Raw genomic sequence first — 24,038 nt, forward strand, 5'->3', positions numbered from 1 at the left:
AGTCCATCATCAGTGAACTCCCTGTCCTTGCTAAATAGCCACAATACCATAAAAATGGATAAAAATGGATGCCATATAAGGTTTGTTCTAGCATCAGTTTCAAACGGTTTGAAACCATCAGCGAATAGTGGACCAGCGCGAGTAGACTGGATAGCACTGGTGACTGTATTATGTTCTCTCACTGACCAACTGTTTGCTGACGGTTTCTGAGTAGTTTGACTGTTTGCTAGAACAAACCTATAGTAAAAATGGATGCCAATGGATTACTTCCAGCAACATGATGCTCTACTGCATTAAATTAAAATTATTTTTGTGATTAGATCTTGTCAATGACAGACTAAACGTATTTCAATGAAGATCCAATCACAATTTTTTTGTTAATTTAATGCAAGTAGAGCATCATGTTGCTGGAAGTAATCCATTGACATCCAATTTAGACCAAATTCTTTTATAATTTTTACTATGTAGCTTGAACATACAACTTAACCAGTTTTTGGCATTGTGGATATTTAGCAAGGACAGGGAGTTCACTGATGATGGACTCATAAGTCCGAAAACGTTCAGAACGTAATCCTTTTGGAATTTTAAAATTTTTTAAAATTTTTATTAAAATATACCAATTACACCAGGAGTGTTTGACTTCACGTTAAATTTTATTTAACTAGATGATATACAGCCAACCTTCGGGTATTATTCCGTTTTATTTAAAATATTTTTGTTATTACCGAATTGCAAGCTTCACTCGCTTTACTCAATATTCAATTCATATTCAATTGATACGGTATAATCGTTATCTCAAAGCTTTGGAATTAATTGGTACATTGCAATGCTAAGATTAGTATTGGTTATAGTTGTGCTTAACATCCACATTATATCCATATTAAATTAATTACAACCCATTGCCAACCAATTGGTCATATACGGATTTCTGTTTATTCATCTGGATATTGAAAGAAAATGTGTTTCAACCTACACAATAAACTTAAATATAATTCCGGAATTAGATAACTAAAATGCTCACGTACTTGCTTACTATTGATCACAAAAAATAGTGAACAGAGTAGAAGAGATACATCACTGCCATTTTTGACGATAGTTCTCAAAAAATGCTACACATTATAACATACTACCTGTGTCAACCAATTAGACTGAGGTACCAGTATACTGAAATCAGAAGTCAGACACTTTAGAAACTTTTATGAATTATACAAAACTGTTTCATATTCCGCACATCAAAAATTTTGAGCTCGTTAGACTGAGCAGGAATTTATTATTTTAGTGCAGGGGGGGTTGACTTACTTAAAAATAGGGATATTGAATCGATCTTTGCGACAGAATTACGAGCTATTTATGAGCTCTTAAAATTATATAGTTTTGATTTTTGAGCTCATCCCCTTCACCCCTAAACAACCCTTTAATTGATTTAACTTACGAGAAACATGCTGAAAAAATGAAAATATATCGTATCGCGGATATAATTCCTATAGCTTATATTATATTCTAAGAATAAACTCTTAAATCACGCGCATTTCGATTATTGAGATACAACCCCTTCGCAAGAAAATCACCTCATCTTGCCGGCTTAAGAGAGAGTTGTATTTAAAATGCATTAAATTAATTATTTAGCGATTACATATCATTTAATAATTTATAAGCTCCCAAAATACGCGCATTTACATAGATCATTAAATTGCAATTCCTTTTGTATTGTGCAGTCACTGAAGGCAAAAATCAACTATTACCTTCAATTTCGGTGAACCTTCATCGATTTTCACGAAAATTGGTGAGGAGTTATAGGATACCTTAAGAAACAAATGTGACATGGTGCTACCTTGCGCCTTTACCCTGAGGGTGAATACCGCCCCTTCTGGGGGGTGAAAATTATTTTATTAAAAATAACTTCGCAAATTGATAGAAGGACAAATTATAAGCATAATTTGTTATATAAAGTTATTAAAATAAGTCAATACTTTTTGAGTTATTGAAGATCAAAGATTTTAATTTTTCGTGAAAAAATGAATGTTTTAAAGCGGTTTTTCATACATCACTTAAAAATTGTAAGTTTTTACAAAAAAGTTATCATTACCAAAATTAAAACTTTGGAAAACCTTTTAAATAATTGATGGATTCGACCGTTACTTGATTTTATCTAACAATAAAACACTGAAAACGTTTGTTTTCTATACCTCCACAAAATTTATTATAACTAAGTAACTACAGCTGTTTCGGCAGAGTGCCTTTCTCCTTTTGTTATTAATTCTTCAGAATTATATGCTTATAGATACGCTATATATTTTCTGGAAAAACTTTTATATCTTCTTGTAGTTCCAACGTGCTTTTTCAAACAAATTTGTAAATCTCGCTTGTATTTCGGCGTCTGTTGGGCATATACACACGAACTTCAAAAAATACAAAAGAGATGTAAGCCTCGAGGCAGGCAAAGAATCGTTTTTGGTCCTATTTCAGAGGCAAATGGTTTCGGAATGATTTTTTAGTGGAAATCACGAAACTGCTCGTGAGTGAAAGTGTGCCTATATTTGATCGCTAATGTTGAGGGAAATTGTGTCAGAGATACGGAATTTTGCGGAAATTGAAGGTTAAAGGTATGAGAAATTCTATTTTCGTTAAGGGAACAATGAAGCGGGATGCGTAAAGTGTTTTAACACGACAGCTAAATATAAGGTCTAACACACAGATATTAGAGTTTTTTCACTAAGTCAATACTTTCCAAGTTATTTGCGAGTGAATATGTTCATGTTTAACAAAATAAAACATGCTTTTGGACGGTTTTTCGGAGATAACTCAAAAAGCAAGTATTTTAGCGAAAAAAATATTCCAAGCAAAAATATAGCCCATCAAAAATTGAAACAAATGGTGTGTATACATGAGGTCTATAGACCCAGCAGAAGCAGAGTTGCAGCTAATGAAAAGTAGGTTCTTCTTCGTCAAATTCCAAATCGAATATTTCAATGTCAAATAACCCAAAAACGGAGCACTTTGGGGAAAAATTCATTTTAACTTTTTTAAAATGTTTAAAAAAAGTTTACTTTTGTTTAAAAAAAACTTGTAATATTAAAAGTAAGTGAATTACGCTCCAAATATTGTTTGTCCCTTTCACTTTTTGGTGAAAAAATCGCAAAAATCACCCCTAATTAGCATCATATAATATACATTTTAACATCACCACTTCACAAGTTACTTTCTTCTTCTTCTTCTACGGCACTACAGCCCAAATTGAGCCTTGGCCTCCTTTATTCTTTGTCTCCACCCTTGCCTATCTGTGGCTGCTCTTCTCCACACACGGACTCCTAAAAGGGCTTGTGCGTCGCTGTTTACTGTGTCTTCCCAGCGCTTTCGTGGCTTCCCAACCGGTCTCTTTCCTTGCATTCTAGCATTCAGTGCTCGTTTTGGTAGCCTATCCTCTCCCATTCTTATCACATGTCCGGTCCATTGCAATCTTTGTATTCTAATGAAGTCTGACAGAGGCGTTTCCTTATAAAGTTGAAAAAGCTCGTTGTTGTATCGACTTCTGAAGATTCCGTTTTCCCTCACAGGTCCTAGTATTCTCCTAAGTACTTTCCTTTCGAATGTGTCGAGTTTGTTTTTGGATGTTTCTTTCAGGACTAGGGATGGGAAAAACCTACCGGTTTAAACCTAAAACCAGTTTTTTTACTTCGCAATAACCGGTTTTACTGGTTGTTTTTTTTTGTTCCGGTTATAACCGGTTTTTTCTTTTTAAAGTAAAAACCGGTTATTAGGTTTTTACGGTGATTAGGATTAGGTTAGGTATTATTTCGGATCCCAATCATAATTATTATTCTCAAGTAATTATTCCAAACAAAACCATAATTCAAATTTTATTTTATTTTATAAAATACAGAAGCAAACTCAAGACCGCGTCCCACCATCAAATAATTTGATCAAACAGTTTGAGCAAACTCCGGAAGTACGTCAAAGTGACGTCACAATTGCAGTTTTTTTGAAATTCTAAAAATCTGTGCTCTCACTATCAGTCTAGTTTGATCAAATTTTTTGTATTGAGTTGTCTAACTTGTTTGTACTTGATTTAAAATTTAAATTTTTCATTATTATCCACAATGAACACTCAGGATGTGACGTTACTAACTGTCACTTTCAGTTTGCTCAAACCAGTTTGATCAAATTATTTGATGGTGGGACACGGCCTTGAAAGTGCAATCTCACATCAGCCAGAAACAATTATTAAGTTTTATTATAATATTTCCTTAAAAAGGTATTTGTAATCATAATATTTACATAAGAATTAATCTGGTTGAATTAGACGCAAACATCATCTATTTTTCACACTTAACTCTTGACATTGAAAGTGGGTGAATGACTTTTTCTGATTACCAAAAATAATGCTCTAACTATCAATATCGAATTACTGATTACGAATACGAATCTCTAAGAATTTCGCTACGTTTTCAAAACGATACACTCATACAGGAAGTATTAAATGAGTTTAAATGTTCTTTCGATAGTATATACTAAATTTGATCATATTGATATCGAGTCTAATGGAGTATCGCAAACTAAAGTGTATTGTAAATGTAACTTTGTAACCTATTTGATTAAAAAACCGAAAACCGGTTTTTGCAAAAACCGTTTTTTTGGCCGGTTATAACCGTCAGGTTAAACCGTAAGCAAAAAAAACGGTATAACCGAAAACCGGTGTTTTGTCAAAAACCGCCATCCCTAATTCAGGACCCAGGCTTCACTGCCATAGCATGTTATTGGTCGAATTAAGGTTTTATAGATTCTCATCTTTGTATTTCGGTGGCACTTTTAGACCGAAATATATGGGAGAGGGCGAAATAAGCTCTGTTTGCCTGCGTTATTCTCTTCCGTATTTCTCAATCTTCTGATCCGTCGGCATATATTTCTACTCCCAGGTATGTAAACTTTTCAACAGTTTCAATGTCATCTTGATGTATAATGTTTTCTGGGACTATATTTCTTCTCGTCTGAGTCATTATTTTTGTTTTTTCTGTGTTAATTTCCAGACCTAGCCGTTTTGTTTGTGTTTTTAACTCTGCATGTTTCCTGTGCTCGTGTTGATGTTTTACTCATGATATTAATATCATCAGCATAAGAGACCCGTTGAACTGTTCGGTTGGTCAGTAGATTTTCTCGTCCAGTTTGCATTTGCCTAACCGCATACTCCAGTGCCGGGTTAAACAATGTTGGGGCCTGACCCCCCAGAAATTGAGAAACCAAGAGCTTCTTCAGAATAAAAAAAGACATGTCAATTTATATTTTAAGGCGGACAAATTTTCATGCAAAATTCATGCCCTCAAATGTAACTTCCTATTATCCCGCATCAACCCCCACTTTTTTTTTTAAAACAAGTGTGGTCGAGTGGTACATTATTTGATAGGTAATTTTCTTCCCTACACAACCCTCTATTTTTTCAATTTACGTAATAAGTTTGAAGATAATTTTGGACTTTGGAACAAATTTATTATAAATTAGTTAAATCCAAAATTATTTTTAAAGCTATTCCGCAAATTAAAAAAAATAAAGGGTCGTGTAGAACAAAAAAATACCTTTCAAATGATGTGCCACTCAACTAAATTTGCTGTTTAAAAAAACCTGGGGGTTGATGCGAGGTAGTAGGGGTTACATTTGAGGGCATGAAGTTTGCATGAAAATTCATCCCCTTCAAATAATTGACGTGTTTTTTTATTAAATTCTGAAGAAACTCTTGGTTTCTGAGTTTCTGGGTGAGGGGGGGGGAGGTGTCAAATTTTTGTTGGAACACATTGTATTTTAAAATTTCGCATATTTTGCGATAAAAAAATTAATCGCATTAAATTTAACTAACGTCAGCCTTTATTGATACTAAGTAATTTTACTCGTAACTACAGTCCCTTTCGCACGAAATTCACTAAAATCAAGTACAAAAATACGAAGCACAGATTACACAGAATACGAAGCAGGTGCACAGATTAGCTAACCAAATCTACAGGGATCTGAACGGTAAAAGATATTGCTCAGCAGCCTTCTTGGATATATCACAGGCATTTGACAAATTATGGCATAGCGGCTTACAATTTAAATTGAAAGAACTCTTACCCTATCCCCACTATCTACTACTAAAATCATACCTTTCAGACAGACATTTCTTCGTGAAAAAAGGGAGTGAACTTACTGCATTACATCCAATATATTCTGGCGTTCCTCAAGGCAGCGTCTAGGGACCTATATTGTTTCAACTTTATACAGCTGATCTACCAAGAACAAGAACCACCACTGTAGCAACATTCACTGATGACACAGCGGTCTTGGCATCCCACACCAATCCGGCCTCAGCCTCAAAGAACCTTCAGACAAACCTTGATAAAATCCAAAAATGGCTAAAAAGATGACGTATCAGAGTTAATGAAACGAAATCTACACAAGTGACATTCACTTTACGCAGAGAAACATGTCCACCAGTAAAAATCAACGACTGCTACCTCCCACAAGCTGACGATGCTAAATATCTTGGCATGCATTTGGACCGACGGATGACTTGGAAGAAACATATATTCACCAAAAGAAAACAGCTAGGCCTTAAATTTAGCAAAATGTATTGGCTGATTGGACGCAAATCTAAATTATCATTGGACAACAAAATACTGTTGTATAAGGCCATTCTCAAACCTGTGTGGACATATGGTATACAAATTTGGGGAACCGCCAGTAATTCCAACATTGACATCCTTCAAAGATTCCAAAACAAAGTGTTGTGAACCATCGTCGATGCACCTTTCTACATCCCCAACAGGGACATTCTACACGACGTTAAGTTGGAATCCATCAAGGAAGTGATCTACCAGTTCAGTGTTCGTTACAGTGAAAGAGTGTCAGTGCATCCTAACGTGTTGGCCAACCGCCTAAACGTGCCCGATGTCAACGAAGTGCGTAGACTTGGACGCCTGCTGTCTGCCGACCTGTCTACAGGACTCAGATAAGTTTTAGCTTTTAAGGACATATAGACACCAATAAGTACTCTCATTGTCAAAAAAAAGCTAAATTTAAATTTAGCTAGTTCTTTAAAGGAGATCACTCACTGGAGTGACACTCTACATGTCAATCTCACATTTGTCAAAGCAAACGCTTATTGCCCTTCCGGCAGATTGCAGAATCCATTAGGGGTTATATATAAAAAAAAAATTTGGACTTAACAAATTTATTATAAATTAGTTAAATCCAAAATTATTTTTAAAGTTATTGCGCAAATTAAAAAAAATAGAGGGTCGTGTAGAACAAAAAAATACATTTAGTAGAGGGTTACATTTGAGGGCATGAAGTTTGCATGAAAATTCATCCCCTTCAAATAATTGACGTGTTTTTTTACTACATTCTGAAGAAACTCTTGGTTTCTGAGTTTCTGAGTGAGGGGGGGGGGTGTCAAATTTTTGTTGGAACACACTGTATTTTAAAATTTCGCATATTTTGCGATAAAAAAAATTAATCGCATTAAATTTAATAAACGTCAGCCTTTATTGATACTAAGTAATTTTACTCGTAACTACAGTCCCTTTCGCACGAAATTCACTAAAATCAAGTACAAAAATACGAAATACATCGCATTAGCATTCAAATGAGTTTTTCTTTAGACGGCTATTCATACGGATTCATTTAATGACCGTGGCTCTTAAAGAAAACGTTCTAAGTAATTTAAAGTATTATAAATGTGTTTTAAAGAGTTGCGGCCGTTGTATGCTTTCTTTGCGAAAAAGCTCGGCACGATGTACACTATAAATCTTCGTCGAAAGTGAAAAAGACTTGTGCATTTCGTAATCAGTGCAGTAGGTACATTCAAACAGACATTTGCTGTAAAATACTACTTTGAAATACTAAATTTAAAGGAACATAAAGAACCAACTTCCAATCTTTCGGATAATCTACGATTTAAAAATAATGTACATCTATTCACACATAATAGGTAGAGCATACGATTAAAATGTCGAATGCCCAAGAAAGAGCCAATTAAATGGTCTGGAACTGGTCTTCGCAGAACATAATATAAAGAGAAAAAGGGGACAGATATCTCGAATCTACGAAATTTTACTACAACATAAATAGCTTAAAATTATTTGAGGTAGGTACAACAATACAAGGAAGAAAAAATGTACGAATATGGGCATACCACTAACGGACTCAACTTTGTACATGCTGTGATTTGCGGATGACCAGGTGATCATCGCATAAGACTCTGAAGATCTTAGTTACATGATCCAAAAACTATTAGAAGAGTTTACAGAGTGGGGTTTAGAAGTCAATATGGAGAAAACTGAATACATGAGTATCGATGGAGACCAACATAGCCTCCGAGTAGAGGAAAATCAAGAAATAAAATTATGTGAAGACTACAAATACCTGGGAGTAAAGATCACTCAAGACGAAAAATTAGATGCAGCTATTATGGAACGAAATACACAGGGAAGAAAAGGTATATCCTTACTGAACAGCGTACTGTGGGATAAAAACATCTGTAAGGAAAATAAAAGAAGAATTTATGACACCATAAAAAAAGCATCACAAAATATGGATGCGAAGTTTGGCCCCTAAAAGACATAACAGAGAAAATGTTTAGAGCAACAGAAATGGACTTCTGGCGCCGTTCGGCGGGAATATCTAGACGCGAAAGAATAACAAACGAGAGAGTCCAAGAAATCATGGGGTTTACACATACTATTGTTGACGACATCTGGACGAAACAACTCAGCTGGTACGCACACGTAAGGAAAATGCCGGAGAATAGAATACCAAGACAGATCCTCGAATGGCAACCAAGAAGAAGGCGCAGACAAGGAAAGCCCAAAATAAGTTGAAGAGAAGGAGTTGATAGAGAAATCAGGAATAGAGAACTCGAGGACGATCTATGGAAGGACAGAACGAGATGGAGATTGAAAATCGGAAGACGTCGAGGAACGTAGTATATATATACAGGGTGTAACAAAAATACAGGTCATAAATTAAATCACATATTCTCGGACCAAAAACAGTTCGAATTAACCTAACTTACCTTAGTACAAATATGCACATAAAAAAAGTTACAGCCCTTTGAAATTACAAAATGAAAATCGATTTTTTCGAATATATCGAAATATATCCGGCAAATACGACAATTTGGCCTTGGCACTTAAGTGAAACAAACTTTTGCTCAACACTATTTTGAGGAACAAAAACTTCACACACTTCCAAATGTTTCCAAATGTTATGTTTCCATATGTTATTCCATATGTTTCCAAATTAGATGGAATGTTTATCACTGATAATCATTCGAATGCTTATCGAATGTTTATCGCTGATAATCTAAAATATTGTGTTACAATACTGACTTTTCTATGATCTTTTAGGCACTAATGTTTAGTTTTAGTTGACTTTATTTATTTTTAATAACTTACTTCTAAACAAATGAAAAACAATGAATTTATATCTTTTATTGTACAAACTACGATATCTAATTTATTTATTATACTAAATCTAATAATTTATCTAATTACAAATTGAAAAATATACCGCGCCCGTTACATATCAAAGTACACCGACGTTTTCAAATTCATAACGGAACTCCTAATTACAAAAACTTACTATTTATACAACATTCAATTTTCTAGAAGTAAATAACATCTCGAATAGTATTTACAAGAAACAAGAAAGAATTTACTCCAAAAGTCAAGAAGAAATAGAGCTTCATAAATCATAAAGAGGTTACTTTGTAAACAACTCGGGTTTGTTAGGCCGGGAGCTGAAAACAGCCTGTGACATAATTATGTCACAATTGTCTTACTTTGTTCTCTATTCCTGTTAGACTATGTAAGCTCCGAATGTGAAACAACCGGTTATTCTCCGTCGATAAAGATCACCGGAAAAGAAATGAAGCTTCATCAAAATCTTATTTTCAGAAGATCGCTGCCAAGAAAAACATTCATAAATGAAGTAAAAGTCAGACTTACTCTCAATCTTTATTATAACTTCCGACGACCGGTTTCGCTCTTTAAAATTTGTAGAGCATCTTCAGGTCAAAGGTAACAAGTTACAAAATGATTCGGATACAAGGTGCTATCAACTCAGTTTTCATTATCATGATGTTTCTTTTAAAGTATGTTAACGGGATATGGTGGAATAGACGGACGATGCAGCAAAGGTAAACAAATCTATGGGACTTAGGAGTTCTTGAGGGTGATGAGATAGTTGGTGTAAGTTAACCAGCAAATCTATGTCTGTTATTATGTTTGTGTAAATCAAATTAGTGAATGACTTATTTACAATTTTAATGTGTGTTGATTTTAAAGATTTTGTTTTTATTTTATTTAATTTTATTTATATTTATATATATATTAAAGAATTCTATTTATTATTAATGTAAGATTGACAACGTATGGATCGTAAATGTATTGAGTAATTATTGTGTATGTTAGAACTTGATTGTGCAGTTGCAAACTGATTATTTAAGGTCAATACCTGATCTGTGACGTGTACTGCTCGTGTGGGACTATTGTTCTAAAAAGAGTAGGGTGATCGAAAGCTTTTTAATTGTAGTTAAAATGCCATATCGGCAGTCATATAATAAATAGCAATACAAAGTAAAAAGGTGGATTTAAATTAAAACAGCAATGTAGGTAAACAAAACATTACAAATTTAAGGGTGGAGAGTTGGAATAGAAATTAAATAGAAATGTAAATGTATTAAGAAATAATTGTTTGTGAATAGCAACTATATTTTAAGTGATATAAGCTATGGATAGATATTAATAAACTATTGAACCAGATAATGGAAATTGGTAGTAAATTATATTTTCTTGGTACACCTACATTGTGTTATAAAATTTTGTCAATAAATAAATACTTGCTAGTTATGTAAATTCACCTCACATAGAAACACACAGGACAAAGGACGATACAACAAAAAGAGGGATAGGTTAGGCCTGGAGCACTACATTTGATTATTTTACTACATTGATTCTTAATTTCTTAAATTCTTTCTTAAGGTGTTAGTTTTTTTAAACTTAATCTTTAAAATCAACACACATTAAAATTGTAAATAAGTCATTCACTAATTTGATTTACACAAACATAATAACAGACATAGATTTGCTGGTTAACTTACACCAACTATCTCATCACCCTCAAGAACTCCTAAGTCCCATAGATTTGTTTACCTTTGCTGCATCGTCCGTCTATTCCACCATATCCCGTTAACATAACTTTAAAAGAAACATCATGATAATGAAAACTGAGTTGATAGCACCTTGTATCCGAATCATTTTGTAACTTGTTACCTTTGACCTGAAGATGCTCTACAAATTTTAAAGAGCGAAACCGGTTGTCGGAAGTTATAATAAAGATTGAGAGTAAGTCTGACTTTTACTTCATTTAAAATGAACTCTCACATGCAACCCATTCAAGATTTAAAAACATTCATCTCTGACGTACATCGAAAATTTGTAAGAAAAATTCGAAAAAAGCTCCGAATATGCTTGTAAATGTTAAAGCTCTAAAGTGATAAAAACAAGACCAGGCGGTACATGCATGATACTGGGATAATTTTTGATAAAGGTTATACAATTCCAAATGTAAGAAAGGACTTTGACCCATACTTTAACAAAACTGCGAAGGCCCATACACCGTTCTGCAGAAAATAAACGTTTTAATCTACCGCAACAAGTTTTCAATTAGAAGTAAACCAAATATAGTTCATATTGAGATATTTGCTCCAAACCAGAGTACTAATCCACCCTGTTGGCTTCGATTGGTCCTATATATCATTTTTTCTAGGCAAATAACTATAAAGGAGGGGCCAATGTTACGACAGATCCAAAAAACAGATCCCAAAAAATGTCATCGAACATTTCCGAAATGTCTCGTAATGTCTGGAACATCAAAAAATGTATACAAATACCGGAAGTTGAGAGTTTTAAAAGAATAGTAACTGAGTTTTTGAAATTAATAGTTATTATTGAGTTAAAGCTGTAAACGAGTATTTTAATATTGGTGTGTGGATAAATTGATTTTAAACGAGTGTTAGAATATTTTTCAAGCCAAAACTAATTACAAAAAAAATACTACACAAGCGTTACATATACATGCAGTCTACGCCAATGTCTACAACTAGCAAACCAACGCGCACATAAACCACCCTAAAGGTCATTATTTCTTACCTCCTCCACGTATTTCGTGTTTATTGGGGACTGTAAAAAAAGAACATTATTATTTGTATGCTTGTGTCTTTTCATAAAAAATAAAAAACCTATTAACACGGTTAGGTTGTCAAAGGAAGTACGAGTTTTTTAGATAGTCAGCCTTTGAGGGGAGATTGGATTATATTAGCATAATGAGTTCATTTCGTTTGTGACTTTAAAATGATGTGCGCAGAAAAGTAATGAGAACTTATTTTTATTTGATTTCTGTAGAAAAATAAATATTGATGCAAATATCAACACCTATTATGAAATATAGAATTTCGGTTAAAATGTTTTCAACTGTAACTTAAGGGGAACGGAGCAAAATGCAAAATTTTGACGCACGTCAAAATTTTCAATGTGTTTTAATAGTCCAGAGAAATAAGATTTTTTCACGTGACACATCCCCCTCCAGGCCGAAACCAAATTTTTTGAGTAGTATGGATATCTATATTAATAACCTATTTGTTTCCTGCAGCCGATTTTGATGATATACATAGTTATAAACAAATGAAAATCAAAAAACCATAAATTTTAGCTTTTTTCGTTCATTACTAAAAAATGAAGCACTCTAAACAAACTTGAGAATAAGAAACTCATAAATCATCTAAAAAGCTTCAATATGGCGTTCGCTGAATATGTCTGTCCTTATTTGTTGCTTAGAAAATTGCAAAATAAATCATAAATTTTGAGATTTTATAAATGTTCACAACTTATGTAAAAAAATAAGTTAGAACCTTTTTATTACACGGAATGCTTACACTTCTTGTGCTTAAATTATATTTTAAATTTCAAAGCAATTGGTCGAATAATTTAAAAGTTACGAGGAAAACGAAAAGCCCTAGATACAAAGTTTACTACTTTTTAAACAATTAGAATAATTGAAATAAAAATATAATAAACAATATTTTAAATCCAAGACTTTTCGTTAATAAACTGCTTTCTGGCTGCATCCCATATCTCCGGATTTTACAATATATAATCACATAGAGACGACGAAATAGGAGAAAGCAAATAGAGGACACTTAGGCCACGCATTTACCTTCTCTTCGTCTAGGAAAAGGACCGAAAGACAGTTTCTAAATACTCACAAATTGAGTAAAAATGAAAAAGATAAAAAAGGGTTCAAGGCAGGTTTTGTTTATATTCGATTCAGAGCCGGACTACCATCTCCATATAGTAACTATTTCAGCATCTTTATGCATCATCAGTGAAGATTATGCAGTCACAACTCTGAAGGGAATACAAACATTCTGCCTCTTTTAAAGCAAACCATCGCGATGCGATGAACCCGCCTTTTGAGACGCAATACAGCGACATCTCTCGTATTACGAGGAAAACGAAAAGCCCTAGATACAAAGTTTACTACTTTTTAAACAATTAGAATAATTGAAATAAAAATATAATAAACAATATTTTAAATCCAAGACTTTTCGTTAATAAACTGCTTTCTGGCTGCATCCCATATCTCCGGATTTTACAATATATAATCACATAGAGACGACGAAATAGGAGAAAGCAAATAGAGGACACTTAGGCCACGCATTTACCTTCTCTTCGTCTAGGAAAAGGACCGAAAGACAGTTTCTAAATACTCACAAATTGAGTAAAAATGAAAAAGATAAAAAAGGGTTCAAGGCAGGTTTTGTTTATATTCGATTCAGAGCCGGACTACCATCTCCATATAGTAACTATTTCAGCATCTTTATGCATCATCTATTTGCTTTCTCCTATTTCGTCGTCTCTATGTGATTATATATTGTAAAATCCGGAGATATGGGATGCAACCAGAAAGCAGTTTATTAACGAAAAGTCTTGGATTTAAAATATTGTTTATTATATTTTTATTTCAATTATTCTAATTGTTTAAAAAGTAGTAAACTTTGTATCTAGGGCTTTTCGTTTTCCTCGTAATACGAGAGATGTCGCTGTATTGCGTCTCAAAAGGCGGGTTCATCGCATCGCGATGGTTTGCTTTAAAAGAGGCAGAATGTTTGTATTCCCTTCAGAGTTGTGACTGCATAATCTTCACTGATGATGCATAAAGATGCTGAAATAGTTACTATATGGAGATGGTAGTCCGGCTCTGAATCGAATATAAACAAAACCTGCCTTGAATCCTTTTTTATCTTTTAAGTTTAAAAGTTATTTAATTTGTTTATCCCAAATTCACTTTTATTGCAACACTATAAGTCAGAAAATTATGAGGCTACAGTAATACTTCGGACAGTTTATGAAAGAAGAATATGTAAAAAATTGAATGTAAAAAATATGTAAAAAAATGAGCAAACTTATAAAAAATGGTCTACTTTTTGTTCAGAAACTTTGGTGGACGATTTAAGTATGTAATAATTTTCTAAGTGGTTCTAAGTGCAACCAAATTGGTTGAAAAACATTGTTTTGCCCCCTTATTTTGTATTTATTGCTATTTTGCAGAAAGGTTAATAATATTAGACATTTTTAACTGGACGAACATAATACAAAATTTAATTATCTTTATTTTATTTCCTTACGACATTTTTCCAAAATGATTCGTTTTAAAGTTATAAGCAAACAAAATAGAAAAAATCGATGTTTTTCGAAATTTTTATATATTTTTATTGTTTTATTAATGTTCCGGGCATATTTGGGAAGGAGCACAAGTTAATTATTAATATTGAAGCTGTCACCTAACTTTATCCGTAAAAATCCGAATGCCACCTCGAACATCCAATAATAGACGCGTTTTTCCACAGATCCACCCTGGTCTATAAAACCATACTATAGTGTAGGAAACAGAGGTTGAACCTTGCAAAATGGACACAAGTCCGGTTTTATTTTTTTTCTGGCATATCAAGGGGTGCTTATTATAAGACTAACTTTTTCTGAAAAAATTTCGCCCCGGAACCCCCCTTTTCACCCCTTTAAAGGGGGTAATTTATGGTTTTTGCAGAACGTAGCCCTTCCTGTACCTTTTACAAAAAATTTCTTTTATAGAAATATGAAGAAGACTATATTTTCTACGATTTATTTCCGACAGCATCTCTCTATCATCCACCGTTTAGCAAGGGTGGCGCCCCAAATTTGACAAGTTTTTAAAAAAGATGTTTTAAAAAAATATATATTTTTCCGTAATTGTAACGGAAATTAAAAAGAAATGCTGCGGAAATTATTCACAAATAGATGATTGATTTTTTGGTATAGGTTTCACTTAAGGGTAATTGCCCTTTTTTTAATTACAGGGTGTTACATTTTAAAAAACCCCTTTTTATACCATCTGAACTGTTTATGCTAGAGCAAAAAGACTTTCAGCGATTACCCACGTACTGGTGTTATTTACAAATTTGTATAATGCACCCCCATTTTTTTCCCGGAACCACCCAAAAAAAAAGAAGAATTAATAAATAAAGTGATTTTCTTGGAATCCTTCACACACAATGCCCTTCTTTAAGATGCTTCATATATCATTTTGTGCAAGTTATTATTACCCATGCATGGACACTAAAAGCGATTTCCTGGTACAACCCCTGTAGCCAAAAACAATAAATAAAATGGGGGGTTGAAATTTTTTTTTTGTTTTTTGCTTTTTGATCCATATGGGCATATGCTTCATCAATAGTGCTTTTCAAAAATATATATGGTTATTGCAACATCCCTGCGCAAACCACCCCTATCCTTGAAAATATACTGCAGAAACTACCCCTATACCTTATCCAGCATGTTTTTACGATTTTCTCATTACCTATTCATTTTTTTTTTAAACAAAACTTATACAAGGTTAAAGACCACTATTTACTCTAAAAATTAGGTCCCATTCATTTTTTTCGTTTAAGCAACCGTTACGGCACAGTGGCGCCGTAAACCTCATATATGCTTTAACGGGCTCCAGTTTTTGTTTATTTTTTCGTCATCTGTTTGTTTTATTGATAAAGTACTTATGTAAAATAAAACAACACAGTTTAACCTACAAATCATGACCTATGCACATTTTACATTCTTTGCTCCCCAAAGCTACAGTGGTGGCCCAAAATAAATTTTTTCATATTTTCGCCACCTACACGCATTTTATTGCGGTAATGCTATCTTAATAGCACAATATTCACCTAAGCAGTGGCTGATCCAGGGAGTGGTGATGGGGGCGATCACCCCCACCCCTCTCAAACCAAGTGATATTATATTTGAAGATTATAAAAATATTCATTTATTTTTATAGAAATACTTATATTATATTAATATTATTTTTATAAGAATGACTTTTTATGCTTTAGCGACAGTGGCGGATCCAGCATCGTTAAGAGGGGGGTGCCAATTGGTTAAATTTCTATAAAAGTAAATGAATATTTTTATAATCTTTGAATATAATATCAATTGGTTTGAGACGGGGTGGGGGGGGGTAAGTGATCACCCCCATCACCCCTCCCTGGATCTACCACTGCGTAGCGACCACGTAAGGGTAAATATTGTGCTGTTAAGGTAGCATTAATGCAATAAAATGCATGTAGGTGGCGAAAATTTGCAAAAATTTATTTTGGGCCACCACTGTGGCTTTGGGGAGCAAAGAATGTAAAATGTGCATAAGTCATAATTTGTAGGTTACACTGTGTTGTTTTATTTTGCATAAGTACTTTATCAATAAAACGAAAAGATGACGAAAAAAAAAACAAAAACTGGAGCCCGCCAAAGCATATATGAGGTTTACGGCGCCACTGTGCCGTAACGGTTGCTTATACGAAAAAATGAATACGACATAATTTTTAGAGTAAATAGTGGTCTTTAACCTTGTATAAGTTTTGTTTAAAAATAATACATAGGTAATGAGAAAATCGTAAAAACATGTTCTCCAAGGGATAGGGGTAGTTTCTGCAGTATATTTTCAAGGATAGGGGTGGTTTTCGCAGAGATGTTGCAATAACCATATATATTTTTCAAAAGCACTATTGATGAAGCATATGCCCATATAGATCAAAAAGCAAAAAACAAAAAAGAATTTTCAACCCCCCATTTTATTTATTTTTTTTTTGCTACAGGGGTTGCACTAGAAAATTGCTTTTGATGTCCATGCATGGGTAATAATAACGTGCACAAAATGATATATGAAGCATATTAATAAAGGGCATTGTGTGTGAAGGATTCCAAGAAAATCAATTTATTTATTAATTCTTCTTTTTTTTGGGGTGGTTCCGGGAAAAAAATGGGGGTGCATTATAAAAATTTGTAAATAGCACCAGTACATGGGTAATCGCTGAAAGTCTTTTTACTCTAGCATAAACGGTTCAGATGGTATAAAAAGAGGTTTTTTAAAATGTAACACCCTGTAATTAAAAAAAGGGCAATTACCCTTAAGTGAAACCTATACCAAAAAATCAGTCAATTATTTGTGAATAATTGCCGTAGGCTTTCTTCTTAATTTCCGCTACAGTTAGGGAATAGCTATTTGTATAACAAGGGAGGAAAGTGCTCCTTTTCCTCCCGAGAATGAAGTTTACTGCCCGACGCGTAGCGGAGGGCAGTAATCATTCAAGGGAGGAAAAGGCACTTTACTCCCATGTTATACATATGGTTTTTCCGCCTTCCTCAAATAATTTCCTCCTTTTTTCATTTTTACTTAATTTATTTATGTAACTAACCAACAAAATTTATTAGAACTAAAACTGACAAGTAGGTACAATATAACTGTCAACTGTCAAATATAAGTCAAATTATTAATGTAAACATTGTTAAATCAGAATAACAATTTACTGTTTTTTACCATTCTGCAAAATAGAGAATGTTTTTAAATAAACGTTAAAATGTATAGATACTTACGTAATAGAAAATAGATATTGTACAGGGCGCCAATAAGTTATATTTCATGAATGAAATACCATGACGTCACTTTTACTTTTCCTCCCTAGGGAGGAAAAACATTTTCCTCCCTAGGGAGGAAAAGTACAACTTTGCTCCCTACAATCACGCCCGGAAAAGTATACTTTCAGTAGAGGTAGGTGGAAAAAATATATATTTTTTTAAAAACATCTTTTTTAAAAACTTGTCAATTTTAGGGCGCCACCCCCGCTAAACGGTGGATGATAGAGAGATGGTGTCGGAAATAAATCGTAGAAAATATAGTCCTCTTTATATTTCTGTAAAAGAAATTTTCTGTAAAAGTTACAGGAAGGGCTACGTTCCGCAAAAACCACAAATTACCCCCTTTATAGGGGTGAAAAGGGAGGTTCCGGGGCGAAATTTTTTCAGAAAAAATTAGTCTTATAATAAGCACCCCTTGATATACCAGAAAAAAAATAAAACCGGACTTGTGTCCATTTTGCAAGGTTCAACCTTTGTTTCCTACACTAACTATTATTTGACACATTTTATCCCTGCGTATGGATATACTGCGTCACCAATCTTCCAGAATTTTGTTAACCTCACTATTCTCCCAAATTCGTTGTAGCTTTACACTTCGGACTGTCCTGACAAAAAGACAGAATATACGCCTGTGGGGTGACAATTCTCAGTCGACTGGATGCGCCCTGTCGACGGTTAAAACTTTCCTTATTCGGTTTTCCACTGTCTTACGATAAAAATCAGCGTTTTGCCGTCTGCGAAAAATATGTCTCAAGATATGACTTACGGGGTTATCTGGTGCTTGAAATTAAGAATTGTTACTCACCAGCGACCCAGGCGCCCGTATCTTTTAATTTAAGTCAGATTTTATTTCTCGTAAATCTTGATTTTTTCGGCGAGCTTCTTTTTTATTTCGTCCGAAACTTATGTCGCTTAATACAAAGGGACTCGTTTCATTAATTTGAAAGGACCGAAATGTGTAATAAGTTTGTTATAAAAGATTACAAAACGTTCTTTGGTACGTGATTCATTTAATATTTAACTCACTTTGTGACTAAAGTATTTCTGGTCTCTCTTCTTCTTGTATCTTTTAAAACAAACAGGTTTCAATATTTTTTAATTTCCCTATTTACTGAAATACGTTATTAATATATCAATATTAGACCAGGACTAATCTGTAAAAAAACGTATATTTTTGGATGTGAGAGGTGGCATTCGGATTTTTGCAGATAAAGTTAGGTGACACCTTCTCAAATATGCCCGGAACATTATTAAAAAAATTAAAATATTTAAAAATTTCGAAAAACATCCATTTTTCTGCTTTCTTTGCTTATAACTTTAAAACGGTTCATTTTGGAACAAAGTCGTACAGAAATAAAATAAAGATAATTGAATTTTGTATGACATACGACTAGTCAAAAATGTCTTAAGGTATTACCTTTTCTGCAATATAGCAATAAATACAAAATAAGTTGGCAAAATACTCCTGTTGCTATTCAATGTTTCTTAACCACTTTGGTGGCACTTAGAACGTTAGTAATTCGCTTAAAAAAATTCTTATAATTTACTTAAATGGTCTACCAAATTTCATTAAAATCGACCTAATAGATTTTGCATAATAAATTTTCAATATAAATGTTTTTAAAAAAGTTCAAATTTTTTAAAATCTTTCTGAACAAAAAGTAGTCCATTTAGAAGTTGGCTAATTTTTTTACATATAAAGCGGTGCTCTACCTATCTAATAAACTTTACAGAATTAAAATCGGATTATTTAAGGGGCCTTAGCAATGTTTTAAACTTATAAACAATTTTTGGGCTTATAAAAAAATAGCTTTGTTTAATAATAAAAAAATTAATTTTTAGCAATGCAAATAATTAACACCGGTATAATTTGACTTAAACTTTCAAATGCTGTCAGCAGAATTGTTATTTTATTTTTTAATCAAAAGTTTTCGCGTTCAAAAATTGCAATTTTTCGATTTTTTGAATGTTCCACAACGTTTATCTCGAAAACTATGCATCCTACGGAAAAACTTGTAAGAGCATTTTTTGCTTAGAATTACCCAAGAAATACAAAAAAATATTTTATTTTGCGAAAAATCAATGTTATGTAATTCCTCAAGTTCTTTTTTTATAACAATCTTATCGACATCCGGATCAACTGCTACCAAAAAAATTCGTGTTCTACGGGTCAAAATACATCAAAAAACTTCCATGTAAATAAGGTAGCACCCCCTCCTGGACACAGCACTAATTTGTTTTTAAGCCAAAAAATTGTTTAGAATTTTAAAACATTGCTGAGGCTGCTTAAATAATCCGATTTCAATTCTGTAAAGTGCATTAGATAGATCAAGTGCTTCCTTATATGTAAAAAAATTGAAAAATGTTTGTATGGTCTAGTTTTTGTTGTGCAAGATTTTAAAAATTTTAATTTTTTTAAAAAAGTTTAGATTGCAAAATTATTATGATAAATTTAGTAAGTCAATTTTAATGAAATTTGGTGGACGGTTTTAGCACATTACAAAAATTTTCTAAGCGAATTAGGAAGGTTCCAAGTGTAACGTAAGTGATGGAAAAACATTGAATAAAGACAGGCTTGTTTTGCCCCCTTATTTTATATTTATTGCTATTTTGCAGCAAGGGTGTTAAATTATGATATTTTTAACCAATCCTATCTGATAGAAAATTTAATTATCTTTGTTTTATTTCTATACGACTTTGTTCTAAAATGAATCGTTTTAAAGTTATAAGCAAAGAAAGTAGAAAAAAAATCAAATTTTTTGAAATTTTTAAATATTTTATTTTTTTTATTAATGTTCCTGGCCTATTTGAGAAGGAGCATAAAAAAACGAAATTTTTTGAAATTTTATGAATATTTTATTTTTTTATTAATATTCCGGGCATATTTGAGAAGGAGCATAAGTCAATTATTATTAACGAAGTTATCACCTAACTTTATCCGCAAAAATCCGAATGCCACCCCTCACATCCACCTAAAAATAGATTCTTCCTGGTCTACATACAATATGTTGAGAGATATAGAAAAAATAACATAGTGACAGCTACACCCAGTGGTTTCACCTATATTTAGTTTCCATTAAAAATTTTGAATTTTATACAAATTTCGTGTAGCTTCTGTCTACTTTTTAGCGGTGAAGAAATCTAGAGATCCAAATTTTTAGTCTAAATAAGTAGTAGTTGGGTCAAGAAATCGTTTGGGAGTGAATTTGGATGAGATGATAGTCCCTTGAGTAGTTTGTACACTGAATAATATAGTTTGGTACATCTCATGGGGCATTCCAGACATCACTAAATACTTTGGATTGGAATTTTTGTAGTCTTTGCACATTGCTATTAGTGGCAGACCATTCGTGGTATTGCCTTATAGAGAAATTTATTCTGGATTCTTAAACCTGACTTCCGATTTAGAAACCAGGACATTTTCTTGTAAAGTATGCCCAGTTGTAGTTGTTTGAACCATACAAGTTTTCCTCAATTTATGCCAAGATATACAGTATGTCCCTGTAAGTTGTATCCATATGGAAAACTTTTTTATTATTAATTTTACGGAAAAAAGTTATTCTTCATAAAAAGCTCTGCATGATCCAAAACCTAAGAATTAACCATCAAATATCAATTTTTTTGAATATTATACGAGATATGTCAAAAAGTTTGAATTTCACTCAAGAGTAAAATAGCTTTATTTTTCACAATATTTAAAATTGCTTTTATGAAAAGTTGTCTGGAATTAAAACTATATTCTAATATGCAATTACATTCTTCTAATTGAAAATTTTTTTTTTAAATTATGCACAACTAACATTTTCAGTTATTTCAATTCTGATAACTCTTTTATTATTAATTTTATGAAAAAAAGTGATTCCTAATAAAAAGTTCTGGATGGTCTAAAACCTAAAATACAACTACCTTATATCAAATTTTATCAATTTTATACGAGGTACGTCAAAAAAGATAAATATAGATCAAAAGTAAAGTAACTTTATAGTTCAGAGTACAGTCGAACCCGCTTATTAGAAGACCGGTTATAAGAATATCCCGGCTTATGGAATAAAAATTTGAGGTCCCGAAACGATTCTACTAGCTATCAATGATTGGTTAATAGAATATCCTGGTTATAGGAATATTTTTGCTTGGCACGAAGGCTATTCCAATAAGCGGGTTCAACTGTATTTGTGTGTGTGTTTATGTTTTATTGGCACTGGTTTAAGCAACCAACTGGCCAGTGTTCAGAGTATTTCAATTAAAAGGAAGTAATTACATACTGAAACATACTTTTTAATTCTAAATATCTTTTTTTTATTTAAATTTAAGGCGCATCAACCTATATGGTTATTAGCGCCGCTCGGTATTATAAAGTTTATGTTTACAATTGTCGATACATAGATAGATACATAAATTAACATTAATACGTACACATAGATTTTCACATTGATTTTTACAGTGTTGATGTTTATATTTGGTTGTAGATCCCTATTGATTTCAAAAAACTTAAAACTGACGAAAAGTCACAGTCGTCTTCTAAACACTCACGTATGGTTATCGGTAGTTTACACTTTTTCCGGTTGTTTGCATATGCCGGGCATTCAAGGAAGATATGTTTTACACTTAAGCTGTTACCGCACTTACCGCACAATGGATTTAAACTTCCAGTAATATGATATTCATGTGTTAGGCGTGTATGTCCTAATCTCAGTCTAATATAGTCTGCTCTTTCCTATTGGTACACTTACTCTTCCATCTTGTAACTGTTGTTTTTATGTCCCGCAACTTTTGTTGAGACTGATTCCAGGTCTGAAGCCACCGTTAGTGTGGAGTTTATCCAGTGATGAAAATCTTTCTTGTATGTGGTGTCTGTTAACTCTTCATTGTTAACTGAAGATTTGGCTACAACATCTACTCTTTCATTACCATGTATACCTATATGCGACGGAATCCACATAAACTTTACTATGGCATTCTTTTGCTGAAGTTGGTATAAATGGTTCTTTATCAATCGCAACAAAGGATGGGTTGGGTAAATGGTGCCTAAGCTGCTAACAGAACTTAAAGGATCTGTTATTATTAGGTATCTGTCTATGTTAACATTTATGGTTTATTCTAATGCTTTGTAGATTGCGAATAGTTCTCCTGTGTATACTGTGCTAAAATTCGAGATTTTGTATGAAGCAGTATAGTCATTGTGTACAAAAGCACATCCAACTCCTTTTTCTGATTTGGATGCATCAGTATATATATGTTGATAATAAATTCTGATACTTATCAATATTACTATAAAATTGTTTAACCATAGAGGACGCATTCAGTTGATTACTAGTCTTTGTTAAACTCATGTCTAAAAAGGGTTTTCTGACAATCCAAGGAGGAGTGGTAAAGAGGTTGGTTTGGTATAACGTAGGGAAGACAATATCATTACTGGTCATGTATCTGTTAAGTCTTTCATAGAAAGGGGGTTTAGATCTTTTCTTTTGAAGGTATGTTGTGTGAAAACGAGAAGCAAAGACATTATCTCTGACGGGATTTTCACAATTTGCTGACACATTTGCGGCATATGCTAGGCTTAGGTATTGTCTTCTTAATTCCAGAGGCATTTCTCCTGCTAAACATAGTAAGCTATCTGTGGGTGTAGTACAAAAAGCTCCTAAGGCTACTCTTACAGCAGCATTTTGGATTGTTTGCAACTCTTTTAAAAGTGATTGACTGGTAGATCCATACACTATTGAGCCATAATCGACTTTAGACCTAATAAGGCTTTTATATACTGTAAATAGGATATCTTGATCACATCCCCAATTTTTAGTAGATTGGACCTTCATTATGTTCAAATATTGTTGGCAAGATTTTTTAAGATGATAAATATGTTGCTTAAAATTTAAATGATTGTCAAAATATACTCCAAGGAATTTGATACAATCAACATAATTTATTTTTTGATTAAACATTGAAAGTTCGGGACTACTAACATTGCGTTTACTGGTGAAATGAACATATTTACTTTTATTGGCACTAAATTTCATT

At 33.0% G+C, this 24,038-nt stretch overlaps 1 protein-coding gene across 1 annotated transcript in view; it reads right to left on the reverse strand.

The window, feature by feature from the left end:
• Positions 1-24,038, reverse strand: part of LOC126891812 (uncharacterized) — a 999,773-nt gene that overhangs the window by 183,608 nt on the left and 792,127 nt on the right. Inside the window, exon 5 of the mRNA XM_050661086.1 lies at positions 12,177-12,206. Coding sequence (XP_050517043.1) covers positions 12,177-12,206 — 30 coding nt within the window. The remainder of the gene's footprint in view (positions 1-12,176; positions 12,207-24,038) is intronic.

The sequence above is a fragment of the Diabrotica virgifera genome, chromosome 9 (assembly GCF_917563875.1).
Source record: "Diabrotica virgifera virgifera chromosome 9, PGI_DIABVI_V3a".
Classification (NCBI taxonomy): domain Eukaryota; kingdom Metazoa; phylum Arthropoda; class Insecta; order Coleoptera; family Chrysomelidae; genus Diabrotica; species Diabrotica virgifera.